The 20,027-nt window shown below is 36.8% G+C and overlaps 1 protein-coding gene and 1 pseudogene across 1 annotated transcript; both read right to left on the minus strand.

Moving 5' to 3' along the window:
• Nucleotides 1-9,253: 9,253 nt before the first annotated feature.
• LOC107430766 (probable LRR receptor-like serine/threonine-protein kinase At3g47570) lies at nucleotides 9,254-11,119 on the minus strand (annotated as a pseudogene).
• A 9-nt stretch (nucleotides 11,120-11,128) lies between these two features.
• On the minus strand, nucleotides 11,129-12,295 carry LOC132803994 (LRR receptor-like serine/threonine-protein kinase EFR). Its single transcript, XM_060817874.1, has 2 exons — nucleotides 11,881-12,295; nucleotides 11,129-11,778 (listed from the first exon to the last, which is right to left on the minus strand). The coding sequence occupies exons 1-2, from the start codon at nucleotides 12,293-12,295 to the stop codon at nucleotides 11,129-11,131; spliced, it is 1,065 nt and encodes a 354-aa protein (XP_060673857.1).
• Between the last annotated feature and the right edge of the window lie 7,732 nt (nucleotides 12,296-20,027).

Below are 20,027 nucleotides of genomic sequence, written 5' to 3' on the forward strand. Positions count from 1 at the left end.
TTTTTCAAAATAGTAGTTTAGTTATTTGTTTATTTGTTTATTTTTTGGTTCAAAAAATAGTCTAGTGAATGCCATAGAACAAGCTAAAAGAAAGAGTGCTTAAAAGTCCAACCATTAAATTTATATACTTACATGCGAATTCAAAAAACTTACCAAATAAAGATGAATCTATTGTGATGAGGTTAACAACTATAACTTATTCATATTCTCACTCTTCTTGCATTTGAGATATGATTCTCTAATTGCTCGCATTTTGTTGTCAACTGCATTCATAAGCATCCGCTCTACTGGAAAGAATTTTGAGCACATGACCCCAATTTGCATCACTGAAACCAAACGATCATTTGTTCTTCTTCCAGCATTGACTGGCAATTGACTTCATGTTGGGGTGAGAAGGTTATGACCAAGAGCAAGCTAGCTTGAAGTGTTAGCAACAAGCAAGCTTTTGGTGATGCTCTTGGGAATGGTTGTGTGTGAGTTGTGTTTTTAGGTTTTGGTTATGGTGTTTTCTGGTTTTTAGGGTTCCTAGAGTGTTCTAAGATGTTGAAGAAGAGATAAGAAGAAGGGGACCACGTTGCTTTTGAAAAATGAGGCTTAGATGTGTAGCCATTTCATTCATTTTACAATATAAGCTTGAAATTACAACTAGTTCACACATGCCAAGCATGTGAGCTTACAAAATGAGTAAAGTATTTGAAATTTAAAAAGTAAAATGGTCAACACCTAATTTTTCATACACAAAAGAGGTAAAAACCAGCTGCAACATGTCTATTCCAAATATAGTAAAAAGTGGCACATGGTTTGAACTAAGTTCCTATTGTTTAACTAGTTTGGGTAAACAACCAAACTAGCTTCACCTACTTAGTTTCCCTTTGTATCGGCTTATAAAACTTGGTTTGAAGCATCCTTGGTCATCAATAAATATTGTTCCAAGAGCTAGGAAAATTCTGGAACCGGATCATGGGCCAAACAGCTCCAAAACTGGCCCATACTCTGCATACTGGGCCCATCAGATACAGCAATCTGTTTGGAATAGAAAATGGACTTTCCCATGTCATTTTGACCTGAAATTTGAACCATAGTCTTCTATATATGTCTGTAGACATCCCTCAAAATATCAGCCCAAAATTACATTTGCAACCTGAGATATAAGATAAATAGTGAAGCTATGTTGCTGGAAATTATGAATCCAGCACCATAGGCATTTCAAGCATAACATTCCTACTCTTTTGTGCATAATTTTGCCTATAATTTTGCATACATAACTTAGGCACAAAACATTATCAAAATATACCTTGCATCAATTAAAAACATACAAAAAAATATAAACTCATAAAAGGAAAGGATTTGATACCAAAGTGTGCATGCTAGCCGGTGACATGCACCATCAAGTGGCAAAATTGCCACACTTCAACACTTCAATGATTGCAACCTCTTCAATGTCATTTTCATTTTCCTCACAATCATCATCCTCAAAGAGCAATGAAGGATCGACTATATCCATGACATGGTTAGGCAAAGCCATAGCAACGAACTCTAAATGCTTAGACCATCTTTGAACATATCAAAAGCTACACCGAATCCTCTGATGGAATAAAGCTTCTGCTATATATTGTGGTTGCTTGCATAGAATTTAAAAACCGAGTTGTAATTCCTTCCTTTGCTCGAATGAATAAATCTGAAGGTCTTTGAAGTAATATATTTCTATTTGTCACTCTCGACTTTATCATGTTGGTGGCTAAATTAAATACCCGGTACTTTCATCCATGCTTTTACCAAGGAACAACATTTTATTCAAATTTCATCAAATTTTTTTATAGAGTACAAGAAAGAAGAAGGAAAACAGGCTATTATTACTTCATTGCCCCCCTTGCTTTGTAATTTTGTAGTGGAATGTAAAAATATCAAAGCAAATATTAATGTATGTCTTGTCATCACAATTACCATGGAGCAATAGGTTCAATTCCATTACGTCTGATGGCCAAAAATTGACTAAACATTATAAGCTGCCACATATATATTGCCATGGCTTCCATACACATCAATATTCCATATACCAATTAAAGGTTAATTTGACCCCTTTTTATAGACTCAATCAAGCCAAACTCCAACTTACAACTCATACGGAAGATTTCCTCCTTTCCTTATTCCTTGTATTCCTTAGAATTTCCTCTTCCATTTTGAGCGTTCCTTGTATTCCTTAGAATTTCCTCTTCCATTTTGAGCGTTCCTTGTAGCCTTTATATATACATATCAGCTACAAGCCCATCAATTCTTCTCCCCCTTTTTTTTTCTATATTGTAGGTTGTGATTTACAAACTGGTCCTTAGCCGTACAAAGGTAAAAATCCATCCAAATTTCATACAATCTTTTCTAAAAGTTTCCAAATCTCCCGATAGATACCTTGATTGACAAGTGAAGGGTCAAAATATAATCTTTCCCACCCATGATATTTTCCAAACAACTACCCTTTCAATTGGAAGTCAGCTCTAACAATTCCAATTGATTTAGCCGATCAAAAATTGCCAAGGAAAACTATCCAAATATAAAAATTCGATAGCATATTCTTTCCATTCGGCAACGTCTCAAAATTGTAATTGAAAAAACTTCCACCAATTTTCTGCCTTCAAATTTTATAACTTCCTAATCGGCCAGCCACACTGTAGGAAAGAAAATCTTCCTTGATTTAAATCGAAACCCCTAATACTGACTTATAAAAGAAAATCTCATGCTTGCCCACCATATTTTAATGAAAACACCAGCAACTTCTTGATCCGCAATTCCACCTTCATATAGGACAGCAGCTCCCACTGGTGAGTTCTTCTTTTTCCCTGTTATGGTTCCGATAATGGCACATTTTCCTCACAATCATGGCCTTACTTCATTTTTTTTTTTTTTTTTTTACTTTTTAGCAAATCCACTGCCAACTATACACAAACAGCACCTTATTCTCCAGGCAGTCAAGCCTCCATTGTACTGATCGAATCAGCTCCACGTACTGATAGTGGTATGTCCCTCCTTCTCAGCTTTGATTACTGCAACCATATTCGGCTCCACCCTTGATAAACATTGTATCTTTGTACATCACACTGCTTTGCCTGCGCCAATGTGTAAAAGACCCGTAACCTTCTCCATGCATGGCCTTTTGTGTTTGCTGCCGATTCTTCAGTTCATTAACCAGTCGAATATGTGTATATATGCTGGTTTCTGCAAAAAGTAATGCTCCCACCTTTCGGTTTCATATATATATATATATATATATAAATATCTGTCTTCTAAGCCTCTCATGCCTTTTGTTTATATATATACACATGTAAAGCATGGAAAATATCCACAAAAGCACACGGTTTCTCATGCTTTGTTTTCTTTTCTTTTTTAATATATATGCATATGTGAAACATGAAAACACTCAACAAGGCACACGGCTCCATACATAATACATGGCAAAAATGTATTGTCTTTTGTCCAGCCACTAACATTCTCATGCTTTCTCCCTTTTCTCTTCCTTTTACAGGTTGCTGTCTCCACATATATACCAAGTCCATCGCAAAGCTTCTGCCTCTATTGAACCGTGCACAGAACTTTCTCAGGTTGTCTGGTAATTACTTCCTCTGGAACCCATTTAATGCACCACTTCACTTAGCATATCTGGCCTCCAAGACACACTTGTCTATTTTCCTGGCCACTTAAACAGGCTGCCAATATATATAAAGCATCAAAGCATCTTTTAACTCACGGGTTCATGTATATATACACTATCAAGGCAGCCACATGTCCTTTTTTCCAACCCGCCAGCACTCTCTCATGCTTTTTCTTTTTTTATATTTATATGTAAACCATGAAAGGATACCCACAAAAGCACACGGCTTCTCGTATATATATATATATATATACATGTATATATATAAATATAAAGCATGAATGCTTTTTATTTTTTATTTTTTTGGGTATGTATATATATGTTTCAAAAAAAGTGTCCACATGTCTCTATTAGGCCACACTTGCACTCTCTCGTTTCTATACATATATATATATATATATATAAAAATACCATAACCTCTCATGCCTTTTTTTTTTCTCGGTAAAAACATACCAGTGCCCCCCTAATTTCACCTCATGGTTGTTTAAACTTTATTCAAGCCGTTGATATTTTATTTTTATTTTTTATTTTTTCACAGGTAATTGGCTCGATGAGGACACAACTTCACCAAGGCCGCAAAACAAAAAATAATAAGGCTCATGATTCATCTCCACAGCCAAAGGTACTAGTGGCCTTAATTTACCATATTAAATATATATATATAGATATATATATATTTTCTGTAATATTCTTTTTCTATGTGGCAGGTCATAGAGATAAATTGTCATATGTGGAGCAGCTTGAGTAGGCTATCAATCACACCAAAGATGCTATTGACGATAGGATTTTGATCAAGAGAAACCAACTTTACAAAGATTTTAGCCTTGGCCCTCGATTCAAAGACATAATGCCTTGTGAAGTTGAAGTCACATTCCGAACTCGCCCGTATAGAGTTCTACCGTTTTCCTCAACATCTTTGGATTGGGCTAAGTGGGAAGACTCTAAATCTTTCAAGTCAGGGCCGGTCACACCTCCGGAGTGGATTACATGGGTGGATCGATTGGACCCCTATTACGGTAGTACTTGGAAGAAATCTAGAATTTATGCCTCGATACGTCTATCCTGTCTTGACATCCCATGCGAGAAGGGCCTGATTGCAGCTGCAGTTTGCTTTTGGTCTTCTGTTTCCAATGTTTTTTATTTCAGGTTTGGAATGATGACACCGACCTTGATGGATCTAGCTGTTCTGCTTGGCCTTAGACCTTATGGTGAACTTTTGTCTATAACATCTCTATCTCGAGATGGCCTACTGTATTATGAAGCCAACTTCCCAAAGCAAGAAGCTTCTTACAACCATTTCTTGAAGAATATCCAAGGTAAAGACAAACCACCCTTGGTTCAAGAACACCTTTCTTTTCTTCTTATGTGGTTGTGCACGTATATCTTTTGCGTGCCTTCGATACAAGTGATGAAAGGGTACATTCATATAGCTGAAGCTCTTGCTGTTGGCTCACCCTATGCATCTGGACCGCTTGTTCTTGGTCACCTATACAGAGGAATCAACAATGTCGTCAATGCTAACATGGACCCGCATCATGCCGGACCTCTATGGATATTACAGCTTTGGCTCCATGCCTACTTTCCTGAGAAGAGGCTATCTTTGTCCACCAGCCAACCCAATACACTCCTAGGCCATCAAATCCTTCAAAATGGTTTGCGGGGACATTCGGCCAAAGATTGCTTTGACTTCTTCTACTCCACAGACCATCGTGATATAGAGACTTTTTATATGGTGACCAGATATCCTTTTCTTCCTTCTTGGTTGAGTACTGCACTTAATCCTTGCCAGGGAATAGAGAAAAACCCTCAATTAATGAAGACTTTGAAGATTATTTGGTCCAGCATGCTGATTAATCGGGATCTTCCTTTCGGTCAAAAATTCAAATCCAATCAATGCGGTGTAGAAGTTTACTGTCCAAACCTTGTGGCTCGACAATTTTATCTTTGCCAAGCTATTCCTGTACCATGGGTGTCTTCCCATAATCTTTGTTCTACAGATTGGCCATCCTTTTCCTCAATTGACGAATTCAGGAAGTGCAATACTATCTTCAAGCAATCCAGTTATTCATTCAAGTACAATGTCTTCTTGTCTAATCCGAATACCACTTGGAACTTCAACAATTGGTGGACCAAGATTGTTAATGCTGTGTTCCAGTGTCCCGTTGAGGATGTTTCCATCCATGTCTTTTCCAAACACAATCCCACCACCAAAACTATTGATGGTCAGTCTGCACAGACAGTGGACTCGTTTCTACCTCCACATTCCAACCACTCTCTAGACATTAGTAAGTTTTTTTTTTTTTTTTATAAAAATAAAATTAGACGACTGTATTTAATTGTAGAGACCAAACAATTAAGAAGATTCTAATGCCTTAATAATTAAAGGACTTTAATCAACTAAGAAAAATAAATAAGAACAATACTAAAAATAATAAAAATTAAAGCCAATAAAATAGGCGGTCTAAACACCAATACAAAATTAAATGGCTAAAACTAAATAATAAGTGGCCTAAGGGCCAACATTAATTAAAAACTAAATAATAAGCGGCCAGAGGGCCTGCTCTATGTTGAAAACTAGAATTAAAAATGAGAGAATTATACTAGCATAAAGAGATGTAGTAGAAGTTAAGGTTCTTTTCAATGAGCAAATGAGGCTTCAATATATAGAAAGAGAAGCCACCACAACTCTCTTTCTTTTTCAATGTGGGATATTTTAAAACCTTTTATTTCTAAAACCCAATTGGTTTTTTCTTCTCCTAATCCATGTGGAATATTTTTCCTTTTGCTTCCTTATTACCTTAGGCAAAAAAATATTGGTACAAACATTCCCCCCCCCCCTTCCAAAGTTTCATTAAATTAGAATAATTTGATGAAACATGTAAAATTTCAATTTTTCGGTCTCAACTTTCCATACTAGTACCCTATGATAGCCATCGGCATGATCATGTTGATCTTCGAATGTCTTTGCCTATGGAATTTGGTCTTCTGCCTAGACCAGAATCCCTTCGGATCATGCTTCATAATCTCATAACCAATCATTTTTAAAATGACTTTTTCAGCCGCTCCAAAATGCATGCTTAAACCTTTATTCATATTGTTCTTGATCTTTGGTTGTCCAAAGTCTAGATTAATCTGGAGATTATAATGTCCATTCTTCCACCTACAGTTGTTTGGACTGGCCTGATATGGTTGAGGGACGCCATATTGACCATACTTCTGGTTACGGCCTTGGTGCATAGGCAGTTGCCCCCCGACCTGGATTCGATTTCTGACCGGTGGAAAAACATACAGTTGGCTCTTCTGTCCTATGTCTTCAACGTGTTCCATCATTGTTGGTGCAACCATAAAGGCCTGCACTGTAGTGGATGCAATCCATGGAGTCACTATCATTTTGGATACGGCTCGAGGGGCTAGCACCGTGGTAGATGTGACTGAAGGTCCTACCAAGATGGATGTGGCCTAGAGTTCATGCAACTGGATAGATGTGGCTTGATTGGCCAACGTAGAGGTAGAAGCAACCTTGAAGGCCAGTATTCCTGTAGGTGGCAATGCGGTCTGAGGGGCCTACAACTGGATAGATGTGGCATGAGGGGCCACTATCGGGGTAGAGTCAGCCTTGGAGGTCAGCATTTCTGTAGGTGTTGGTGCAACCTAGAGTTCATGCAACTAGATAGATGAGGCCTGATTGGCCAACATCGGGGTAGAGGCTGCCTTGAAGGCCAGCACTCCTGTAGGTGGCAATGTGGCCTGGGGGGCATGAGAGGCTAATATCGGGGTTGATATGGCTTATGGAGTCATCATCGGGGCAAAGGCGGCCTGGGGGGCTACAATTGGATAAATGCGGCTTGATTGGCCAGCATTAAGGAAGAGACGGCCTTGGAAGCCAACACTCCTATTGGTGTCAATGCAGCTTGAAGGGCTTGCAACTGGATAGATGTGGCATGAGGGCCACTATCAGGGTAAAGGCGGCCTGGAGGGCCAATACAATCTGTTCTTCTTTGTCATTTCTAACATTCTGGCCCTGGTTTTCAGTTACTCCTCTACCATGAATTGGGTTCTGAGCTGGTGGGGGAATATAAGGTTGTCGTTCTGGCACGACTATCCTTCCTTAGTTCCATTTGTTCTTGCCGAAACAGCTGGTGCATCAGTTTTTTCTGTGTTGCCTTCAAGTACAGCCGAAAAGGCCTGCACTTGTTCTTCTTGGCCAGTAAATGGCCTTGCGCCACTCGACGAAGCTTAAGTAACCTGCCATTATTGACGCAACAAATCCATAATGCCTTCCAACATTCATTGTTGAGTCTCCTGATATGCTTCCATCTTCTTTTGACCTTGCTTTAGATCTTGAGATAGTTCACAGATCGACTCCTGGGTGGACATCTCCGTCGAGTTGAGAGTCTTGCCAACTTCTTCCTCGTTGATTACGGGTGTTGGACTCTAGAGATCTTGATTGAGTCTGAACCATTGTCTTCAGTTGAAAATTTATGTTGTCCCACTGGGTGTGCCAAAAAGATATGTTGGAACAATGTTGAAAAATTTCCAACAATCTGTTGTCTTCTAAATTTGCGGGTGTGCTACTTCAAATCTGTAACAGTTCAAAGAAAATAAAAGAAAATGTGTGCCAATTGAATCTAACTTCTCAGACGATTGTATTGATTATTGGAGAACAAAAAAATAATTTCACAAGGTCTGATTGCCTTAATGATTAAAGGACTTTTAAAAATAAAATTTCAACTAGAAAACAACTAAGAACAATAAACTAAAGGAAGTAAATTCTAAAGAGAATAAACTAATTAGTCTATATTCTTGTAGTCGTTTATGGAGGTGTCTAGAGAGGTCCATTTCCAAGTCAATGGAGCTTCAATTTATATATGTAGAGAACTTTGAGTTGCTTCATGTGCTTCCGATGTGGAACTTTTTCCAAACTCCAACTTCAAAATTTCAATTTATACATGTGACAATTAAATGACCATTCAATCTCCAATCAATGTTGGACTAAAGCCATTTAATTAATCTCCCAAAAATAATATTTCAATGAATTGAAAATATTAAATTGGAAAATTAATATTTTGGCCCAAATAAGAGTACAAGAAAGAAGAAGGAAAACAGGCTATTAATACTTCATTGACATACTCTAAGGATATCAATGGCAAAGGGATATTAATACTTTATCACAAATACACCATGAAATTTGGCATCTTTATTCAAGAATCACTGTTCTTGTTGTTAGTTTGGTTTATTTTGCTTTTCAGCTTTTTAATCAATATATTCTCATGTACATAAATTTATTTTTAGTTTTAAAAGATAACATACCAAAGAAAACAATGTTTTGACAAATTGCCAAAATGGCTCCAAGGTTTTATGATTTCTTCTCATGCCAACATATCTGGAATACAGTCGGTAAGAACACAACATAGACAAATTAAGTTGCAACTGACCGACTAAGGATTGAAAAGCAGAGTTCCCCTGTTCCCTAAATACTTGGCAAAATAATGTAGATGAATGTGATATAACAAGCTAGTAGAAAGAGTAGTTAGAAGATCTAACCATTATATATTACATACAAATTCAAATACCTTATCAAGTATAGATGAAGATATTGTGATATGGTAACAACTAAAACCTATTCAAATTCTTACTCTTCTTGCATTTGAGAAATGATTCTCTAATTTCTTGCATTTTGTTGATCACCATGTTCATAATCATCCGCTCTCCTGGTGAGTGTCTAGAGCACATAAGTCCAATTTGCATCACTGAAACAAACAATCTGTTGTTCTTCTTCCAAAATTGACTTGGCGATTGACATCGTTCACCGCTATCTCTTCGATCTACTATATCCATGACATGATTACGCAAAGCGATTGCCACAAACTGGTGTATGCTTATACCATCTTTGAACATATCATCAGTGGGTCTTTTTCCTGTGAACAACTCTAGCAGAAGTATCCCATAGTTATAGCTATCTCCAAGCATGGAAACTTGGCCTCCCATGCCATATTCTACAGTTCAATAAATTTATTAGGATGTCAAATCCATAAGTTATGGGTATCAATAAATTAAGTAGGAAGAGAAAAGAAAGTACACTCTTATTCCACATATTGCTGCCTTTGGATCAAAAACTTTGCAATAATGTACTTTTGGCTTAAGAAGTAAAAAAAAAAAAAAAAAAAAACTCTTATCGTAATCAAAAGACAAGATTTTTCTCATTTGGGGATCAAAATTCATACCTGGAGGAATGTACCCAATAGAACCCCTGAGTGTAATTGACATTGTCTGATCTTCTGCAGGAATATTTGATGCTTCAAAGAGGATCTTTGCTAGTCCAAAGTAACCAACATGGGAAACCATATCTTCATCAAGAAGAACATTACTTGGCTTTAGATCACAATGAACTATAGGTGTTTCACAATCGTGATGAAGATAACCTAAAGCAGAAGCAACATCAATGGCTATGTTTAGTCTGTGAATAAGGCTTAATCTCTTATTCAGGTGTTCTTCATTGTCTCTTGGATGTAGCCACTGGTCCAAACTTCCATTGGCCATGAACTCGAAAACTAGACTTTTGAATTCATTACCTTGGTGGTCAATGCTTGAGCAGGCATTTATGATTTTAAGAAGATTACGGTGTCTTATGCTTTACAAAGCATTGCACTCATCAAGGAAGCTCCTGGAGGCTCCTTGTTGCTGAAGGTTTAATACCTTTATCCCCACCATTTTGTTATCTCTAGAGATAACTCTTTTATATATAGAACCAAAACTCCCTGAACCAATTAGATTGTTCTCAGAGAACCCATTTGTGGATTCAAAAAGATCCAAGTAAGACATATTCGATTGCCAATCCTAAGTAGAATATTTGGTAACAAGCCTCCTTATGGTATAATCAACCAAAAAGCACAGCATAATTGCCAACAATATAGCGGCACAAATTACTGGGACTACCACCTTCCGAGTAAAGAGATTTTTTGTTGAATTGTGCTTTTCCTTGAGGCATGGAGGTAAAAGTAGTTTTGGGATGCCACCACAGAGCTTATCATTTCCAAGAACCAAAACTGCAGTAGCATTTGAAAAAATCCCTTGACTTGGCAATTCTCCCTCAAAATTATTATAAGAAAGATTGAGAAATTGAAGTGTTGAAAGCTAGCCAAGAAATTTTGGAATCAGCCTGGATAAGTTATTGTACGAAACATCCATTTCTTCCAAACCTCTTAGACTTTCCAGAGTCTGAGGAATTGTACCTTCAAATTCATTGCCCTCCAAATGCAAGTGTGCCAAACTAATACATTTTCCAAGGTTGATAGGCAACTGACCTAATAACTTGTTTTCTGATAAATCTAACTCCTCAAGATTTACACCCACTTCAGATGGTAAGGAACCGCTTAAGGAATTTTGAGACAGTGACAAAGATATTGTAAGGGAAGAAAGACCGATGACCTCTCTGGGAATGTTACCACTGAGACTTTTGCTGGAAAGGTTAAGGGTCATAAAAAATGTTCAGTTTCCAAGACTTTGAGGTATGCTTCCCTCAAATTTGTTCTCCTCCAAAAAGAGAACGCTCAATGAAGTTAAGTTACCCAAGGAAAAGGGTATTGACCCAGAAAACATATTTCCTTCCAACTCAAGTCCTTGTAACTCGTGAAACTTCTCTATTACTTCAGGGATAGTACCTCCTAAGTGGTTATATTCCAATCGAAGAATGGTCAAGGTGACTAGGTTTCCAATCCCGTTTGGAATACTTCCGTGTAAGAAATCCCCCTCAAGAGTTAATCTACTCATATAAGATGAAATGTTAGCTATGGATTCAGGAAGTTTTCCTCCAAAATTATCATAGGCCAGACCCAACACCTCCAAAACGGAACAATTAGCCAATGAACTTAGAAAATAAAGGCCATAGGATTTTCCATTTCCAAGAATATTATTATCAAATTTGAGTCTGTATAAGTTTTGCAAGCTACCTACATTCTCAAGCAGTGTCCCATTGAGATAATTTTCAATAAAATCAAGCACCTCAAGTTTAGAACTATTTGACAATGATTTAGGAATATGGCCTATAAATCTATTAACTCCACCCGCAAATATTTCAAGATTAGGCATAGTAATGCCAATATCTGGTGGTAGATTTCCATGCAGCTTGTTCATAGCAACTATGTAAATGAATATGGAAGAAATATTATCAATTGAAGAAGGGACTGTACCTGAAAGATGATTATCTCAGACCTAGAATCTTCCCAAGCCTGTTAGATGACCTAGTTCTTTAGGTATGCTTCTTTGAAATTTATTTTTTCCAAGAGTTAAATCATACAGAGAAGAGAAATTCCCTATCCAAGCTGGGATTGTTCCACTGAAATTGTTTCCACCAATATTAAATATAACCAGCTTTGACAATGAACTCACTTGGACAGGAACTGACCCAATAAGCTTGTTGTTATGCACATGAAAAGTTGTTAGCTCTTTACAGTGAGTTACAGTTGTAGGAATCTTCCCTCCAATGTAATTGTATGTCAAATCGAAATGCTGCAGATGCACAAGGCGACCGATTTCTTGAGGAATTTTTCCGCGAAAGCTGATGTTTACCAGGTTGATTCTGGTGAGGTAAGTGAGATTTCCAATTGAAGGTGGGATTGAACCAGCCAGCTTTAGAGAATCCAGGTTCAAAATCATGACTCGTTTGGTTGATGGGTTGCATGTAATGCTAACCCAGTTGCAGAAATGGATGGAATCGTTCCAGGAGTTCGTGATTCTTAGAGGATCTTGGATTATCTTACTCTTCAAGTCTAGTAAAGCTAGATGATCAGTTTCATTTCCATAATTGGGTAAGGACGCTGATACTAAAATCACGTTGATGCAGAAAAGAATAATCCCACAACCAAAAGATATGGGAAAAATCAATGTGCAATTAAAATATGAATGCTTCATGGATATCTATTTATGGAAGTGATATAGGAAGATTTCAGTTACACCAAAATCTCTACAAATCTGAAACCAGTTTTGATGTTCAACAATGTAAGAAGAACAAAAATTTCTTATATTAGGTGAAGAAGATATTGATTGCTTGCAGGACGAGTACTAGAAAGAAAAATGGTAGCTTTAGTTCGTACAACTATTTGTTGAAATATCAAGTTGGGATATGGTTGCAATCAAGGTTTCGAAAATAAAAAATTTCCACGATATTTCGCAGATATTTTAGTTTGTCTATGAAGTGGATAGGAAATTTAGATCTCAAATGGAAATGGGTAAAATTTCCATCAAAATTTCCATTGAAATTTCTATCAAATATCCACATCAATTCTTTCACAATTTTGTCAAAAAATCTATTATTTTCATAGAAATTTCCAAAATTTCAAACTGTCATCTTTTTCTTGTAGTAGTGGGTGTACGGGAGAGGATCCCCCTTGATATGCAAAAAGATAGTAGTCATATATTTGAATTTGATGGAGAACTCACAGCTTGTAGGACCTCTTTGAAGAAAATAAGGAGCTTTAGACGGTATGGATATTGCATGAATTTAATTAAGGAGGGAAAATATCAACTACTTAGCCAATGATTTTTACTAAGTTTTTTTCAGTATGTTTGTCTGTTTCACAAAAAGACAAAGACAGTGTCTTTGATTAGATCCACTACAACAAAGCATAGTAACACAAAGCCCTACAAATGATTAAACATCTGTATAACACAATGTAAACCTCTAAAATTTGTTGAATTACGTTCTAGCATTATTCATCATTTTTTTTATTTGTATTCGGATTTTGCTAAAGAATTTTTTTTTCTTTTTCTTCTTTTTTTTTTTAAGAAAAGAAGTTTAAAACAGCTTATTATCATCTTGTTTGGCCCTGTCTATGTCAATTGAGACCCTCAATATATTGAATTTTTTCATTTTTATTTTGAGAGCTTTAATTGAAATCAGACCAAACTAGAGCCCTAAAATGAATTAATATTTTCATTCAAAATGTAACATTTATGTATATACATTCTATTCACAGGCTAGAAGATCTTATGATTTGTACTCTACACAATAGCTGAAGTAAAAGTATGTTAAGGACACAATACAAACATATAAATTAAATTGCCACTCATTAAGGACAAAAAAATAGAGTTCCCCTATGTTCTAGGTACTTATTTAAGGGAAAAAAAAGTGCAGATGAATGTGATAGAACAAGCTAAAACAAATAACCACTATATATTACATTTACATACAAATTCAGATAATTTAGTACGGATGAAGCTATTGTGATAAGATAACAACAAAGACCTATTCATATTCTTACTCTTCTTGCATTTGAGATATGATCCTCTAATTGCTTGCATTTTGTTAAAGTCTTAAGTGCTTGCTCGAGTACCGATTTTCAAGGTAAAGATTTTAAAGCTCTAGGTTATGAGTTTATGCCAAATGGAAGTTGGCAAAGTCGGTTGCAACCTGTTGGGGTGAGAAGGTTATGACCAAGAGCAAGCTAGCTTGAAGTGTTAGCAACAAGCAAGCTTTTTGGTGATGCTCTTGGGAATGGTTGTGTGTGAGTTGTGTTTTTAGGTTTTGGTTATGGTGTTTTCTGGTTTTTAGGGTTCCTAGAGTGTTCTAAGATGTTGAAGAAGAGATAAGAAGAAGGGGACCACGTTGCTTTTGAAAAATGAGGCTTAGATGTGTAGCCATTTCATTCATTTTACAATATAAGCTTGAAATTACAACTAGTTCACACATGCCAAGCATGTGAGCTTACAAAATGAGTAAAGTATTTGAAATTTAAAAAGTAAAATGGTCAACACCTAACTTTTCATACACAAAAGAGTCAAAAACCAGCTGCAACATGTCTATTCCAAATATAGTAAAAAGTGGCACATGGTTTTGAACTAAGTTCCTATTGTTTAACTAGTTTGGGTAAACAACCAAACTAGCTTCACCTACTTAGTTCCCCTTTGTATCTGCTTATGAAACTTTGTTTGAAGCATCCTTGGTCATCAATAAATATTGTTCCAAGAGCTAGGAAAGTTCTGGAACCGGATCATGGGCCAAACAGCGCCAAAACTGGCCCATACTCTGCATACTGGGCCCATCAGATACAGCAATCTGTTTGGAATAGAAAATGGACTTTCCCATGTCATTTGGACCTGATATTTGAACCATGTTCTTCTATATATGTCTGTAGACATCCCTCAAAATTTCAGCCCAAAACTCCATTTGCAACCTGAGATATAAGATAAATAGTGGAACTATGTTGCTGGAAATTATGAATCCAGCACCATAGGCACTTCAAGCATAACATTCCTACTCTTTTGTGCATAATTTTGCCTATAATTTTGCATACATAACTTAGGCACAAAACATTATCAAAATATACCTTGAATCAATTAAAAACATACAAAAAATATAAACTCATAAAAGGAAAGGATTTGATACCAAGGTGTGCATGCTAGCCGATGACATGCACCATCAAGTGGAAAAATTGCCACACTTCAACACTCCTCCTTGGCAATTTTCTACAAATCATCAATGAAAGTTATGAAATACTTTCTGCCATTTAAAGATGGAACACTCATAGGACCACAAATATCCGAATGTATAAGTCCTAACTTCTCCTTTGATCTCCAAGAACAAGATTGAAATGCTAGCCTAGTATGCTTTCCTTTTTGACACACTTCACACACATGTTCTTGCTTCTCCACCAATGGCATGTCTCTAACAAGTTCATGTGTGCCTACCAATGACTTAAAGCTAGCATGGCCTAGTCTTTTATGCCAAAGTTGAGAGGTGTTCTCAACTTTGGTGTTCAATGCAACCGATGCACCATTTTCATCCATATTCAACCTAAAATTCTTGTTTTTCATTCCAACACACATTAATTCATTTCCATGTGGATCAACTATAGTGCATGTCATGTTTAAGAAGTGTAATGCATATTTGTTCTCAAGCATTTGACCTACACTAAGTAAGTTCTCACATAAAGAAGGTACATAGAGAACATCATGGATAGTTTTGATACCTTTGGTGGTGTGTATCACCACATCTCCTTTGCCTTTCACTTCCATCAAGGCTCCATTTCCAATTTTGACTTTGTTGTGGCTGCTCCTATCCAAGTTTTTAAACCACTCATGCTTGTGAGACATATGGTGTGTTGCTCCACTATCAATGATCCATCCTTCATCATTCTTGATGCTACTAAAACAAGTAGCAACAAACAACTCTTCGGATTCACTATCACTTGCATTATCTTTAGCAACATTTGCTTGTTGCTTATCTTTCTTGGTTGCCTTGCATACTCTCTCCACATGACCCTTTTGTTGGCATTTATGGCAAAATGCATCCGGCCTCCACCAACACCTTCTTGGATGATGACCTTTCTTCTTGCAATGGTGACAAGGTTCATAGGACTTCCTCTCGGGTTTGCTAGTTTCACCTTTCTCCTTTATGACCTTAAGCTTGTTCTTATTTTGATTTTGTGTCTTTTGATGTTGTTTAGACACAAATGCAGCCTCCATTGATTCTTCATGTCTAATCCTCCTCCTTTGCTCCGTAGCTTGCAAGGCATTCACCAACTCGGTCAAGGAAATTTCATTTAGGTTCCTTGACTCCTCCAATGAAGATATCTTAGCTTCAAACCTCTTGGGCAAGGAGACCAACACCTTCTCTACAATCCTTTGGTCACTTAATCTTTCACCTAGCACCCTAATTTGATTCACCACATTAAGAAGCCTTGTGGTGAACTTCTTAACCGTTTCTTTGTCTTTCATCTTGATGGTCTCAAACTCCCTCCTTAGTTTAAGGATTTGCATTTGCCTTGTCCTTGCACTCCCTTGGAACTCATCTTGAAGTTTGTCCCAAGCTTCTTTGGCACACTCACATGCCATTATCCTTGTGAAAATGGTATCACTAATACAGGAATGAATGGCGGTGAGAGCCCTGTAACCTTTAGCCAATTTCTCCTCATGGTGCTTGATTTGGTTGACCGTTGCCCCTTGTCTCAAAGGCTCGGGTTCTTGGGGATTTATGGTGACCTCCCAAAGACCATAAGCCTTCAAGTAGGCTTGCATCTTGATACTCCAAATGTTGTAGTTCTCCCCATTGAAGATAGGAGGAGAAGGAGTTGAAAAACTTGAAGAAGCCATGTGAATGTTGCTTTCTAGTATGAAGGAATATGAAAATATATTTGTTCTTTCAAGTATCTCTTCACTCTCAAGGAATGAACCAGGCCAAAAACCTCACAAATCTCACAAAAATGTGCCTTGCTCTGATACCACTTTGTTGGGGTGAGAAGGTTATGACCAAGAGCAAGCTAGCTTGAAGTGTTAGCAACAAGCAAGCTTTTTGGTGATGCTCTTGGGAATGGTTGTGTGTGAGTTGTGTTTTTAGGTTTTGGTTATGGTGTTTTCTGGTTTTTAGGGTTCCTAGAGTGTTCTAAGATGTTGAAGAAGAGATAAGAAGAAGGGGACCACGTTGCTTTTGAAAAATGAGGCTTGGATGTGTAGCCATTTCATTCATTTTACAATATAAGCTTGAAATTACAACTAGTTCACACATGCCAAGCATGTGAGCTTACAAAATGAGTAAAGTATTTGAAATTTAAAAAGTAAAATGGTCAACACCTAACGTTTCATACACAAAAGAGTCAAAAACCAGCTGCAACATGTCTATTCCAAATATAGTAAAAAGTGGCACATGGTTTTGAACTAAGTTCCTATTGTTTAACTAGTTTGGGTAAACAACCAAACTAGCTTCACCTACTTAGTTCCCCTTTGTATCTGCTTATGAAACTTGGTTTGAAGCATCCTTGGTCATCAATAAATATTGTTCCAAGAGCTAGGAAAGTTCTGGAACCGGATCATGGGCCAAACAGCGCCAAAACTGGCCCATACTCTGCATACTGGGCCCATCAGATACAGCAATCTGTTTGGAATAGAAAATGGACTTTCCCATGTCATTTGGACCTGATATTTGAACCATATTCTTCTATATATGTCTGTAGACATCCCTCAAAATTTCAGCCCAAAAATCCATTTACAACCTGAGATATAAGATAAATAGTGGAACTATGTTGCTGGAAATTATGAATCCAGCACCATAGGCACTTCAAGCATAACATTCCTACTCTTTTGTGCATAATTTTGCCTATAATTTTGCATACATAACTTAGGCACAAAACATTATCAAAATATACCTTGAATCAATTAAAAACATACAAAAAATATAAACTCATAAAAGGAAAGGATTTGATACCAAGGTGTGCATGCTAGCCGATGACATGCACCATCAAGTGGCAAAATTGCCACACTTCAACACAACCAATTCCTGGAGCAGGAGATATAGATGGTAATTTGTGGATGTCTAGTCTTCTACAAAGATTAAAAATTGCCATTGATGTAGCCTCTGCATTGGATTATCTTCAACACCACTACCAAATACCAATTGTTGACAACCGCATTCATAAGCATCCACTCTCCCGGCAAGAATTTTGAGCACATGACTCCAATTTGCATCACTGAAACCAAACAATTATTTGTTCTTCTTCCAGCCTTGACTCGGCGATTGACTTTAATGATTACTTTCTTTTTAGTGTCATTTTCATTTTTCTCACCATCATCATCTTCAAAGAGCAACGAAGGATTGACTATATCCATGACATGGTTAGACAAAGCCACCTCCACGAACTTGTGAATGCTTAAACCATCTTTGAACATATCATCAGTGGGTATTTTTCCTGTGAACAACTCTAGCAAGTGTATCCCCTAGCTATAGCAATCTCTAAGTATGGAAACTTGACCTCCCATGCCATATTCTACAGTTCAATAAATTCATTATGATGTCAATTCCATAGGTGGTAAGAATCAATAAATTAACTAGTAGTTGAAATGAGAGTGCATTATTGTTTTTTCACACATTACTCCTTTTGGGTTAATAACTTCTCAAACATATACTTTTGGTTCAAGAAGTAAAATGTTATGGTAATAAAGAGCTAAGAGTTATACCTGGAGGAATGTAGCCAATAGACATTTCTCACTTTTGTCAATCCTATGCACATTTCTCAATCTTCCTAGTGTATCAGGAACTGTCCCAATGAGATCATTTTTAGCAAAATCAGGCACCTCAAGTGCAGAACAATTTGACAATGATATTGGAATATGGCCTGTGAGTTTGTTAACTCCACCGGTAAATACTTTGAGATGAGGAATAGTAAGGCCAATGTCTTGTGGTAAATTTCCATGCAGCTGGTTCGCAGTAAATGTGAAATAGAAAACACATGTAAGGATCCAGAAAGAAATCCAAAAAAGGATCTAAAAAGAAATCTAAAAGACGCAAGCCTACATTTGAGGAGAGTTTTAGAGAAAAATATAAATCAAATGAAAGCCCACCTTCCATCAGCGTTTGGAATCGGTGATAATTCAACAACTCTCCCATACATCCACTACTATTAAGTCCTAAACAGCTTTAACTGGGTTCACATCATTTCCTCCCCCCTAGAATATCCCTGTCCTCAAGGATGAAGTCAGTCTGGCAATATCTTGGAACCTAGTGCTATAACGTGCTGGCTTGGATTCAAAGATGCCTGGGGGCTGCTGAAATTGACTATTAACAGGCTGAGTGGAGGTGCACATGCATTTAGCACCGAGTCAAGTGATGTGCTTTTACTATTGGGGCGCACTGAAGACTGGACCAATGGCTAATCAGGTAAGTGCAACACTAACTGAATAAGTTGACCTGGAAGGCTCTTGGGTGCTTAGAAAAGAAATTGTTTCCAAAAGTTGAAGCGAAAGAAAATCCATATCCTGAGACAATTGGTGATGTGGAATTATTGTCAACTCCACCTACAGTTCAAATATGAATACTTCATGATTTGTTCTTTTTTTTTTTTTTTTTTTTTTTTTTTTGGGATGTAGATTTTAGGTACACCAAAGATGCCAGTTTGATATGCAAAAAGATAGTAGCATTAGAAAGTGTCTTATATTTGAATTTGATGGAGAACTTGTAGCTTGTAGGACCCCCATTGAAGTAAATAAGGACCTCTAGATGGTATGGATATCTAATGAATTTAATTATGGAGGGAAAGTATCAACTACTTAGCCAATGACTTTTCTAAGTTTTTCAGTTTGTTTGACTGTTTCACAAGAAAAGAAAAAGAAAGTGTCTTTTATTAGATCCACAACAACAAAGCACAGTAACCCAAGGCCCTACAAATAATTAAACTTCTATGTATAACACGATATGAACCCCTAAAATTTGTTGAATTATGTTCTAGCATTATTCATCTTCTTTTCTTTTATTTGTATTTGGATTTAGCGTAAAGATTTTTTTTTTTTTAAAAAAAGTTTAATACTACTTATTATCATCTTGTTTGGCCTTGTCTATGTCAATTGAGACCCTCAATATATTGAATTTTTTCATTTTTCATTTTTATTTTTAGAGCCTTAA

Source organism: Ziziphus jujuba, chromosome 6, assembly GCF_031755915.1.
Source record: "Ziziphus jujuba cultivar Dongzao chromosome 6, ASM3175591v1".
NCBI lineage: Eukaryota > Viridiplantae > Streptophyta > Magnoliopsida > Rosales > Rhamnaceae > Ziziphus > Ziziphus jujuba.

What these genes read in the sequence shown, in the direction of transcription:
- LOC132803994 (XM_060817874.1), bottom strand. Translation starts at nt 12,295, where the DNA reads ATGATTTTGAACCTGGATTCTCTAAAGCTGGCTGGTTCAATCCCACCT. An exon ending in AAGCATACCTAAAGAACTAG is followed by an intron (nt 11,779 to 11,880) that starts GTCATCTAACAG and finishes TCATTTACATAG; the next exon opens with TTGCTATGAACAAGCTGCAT.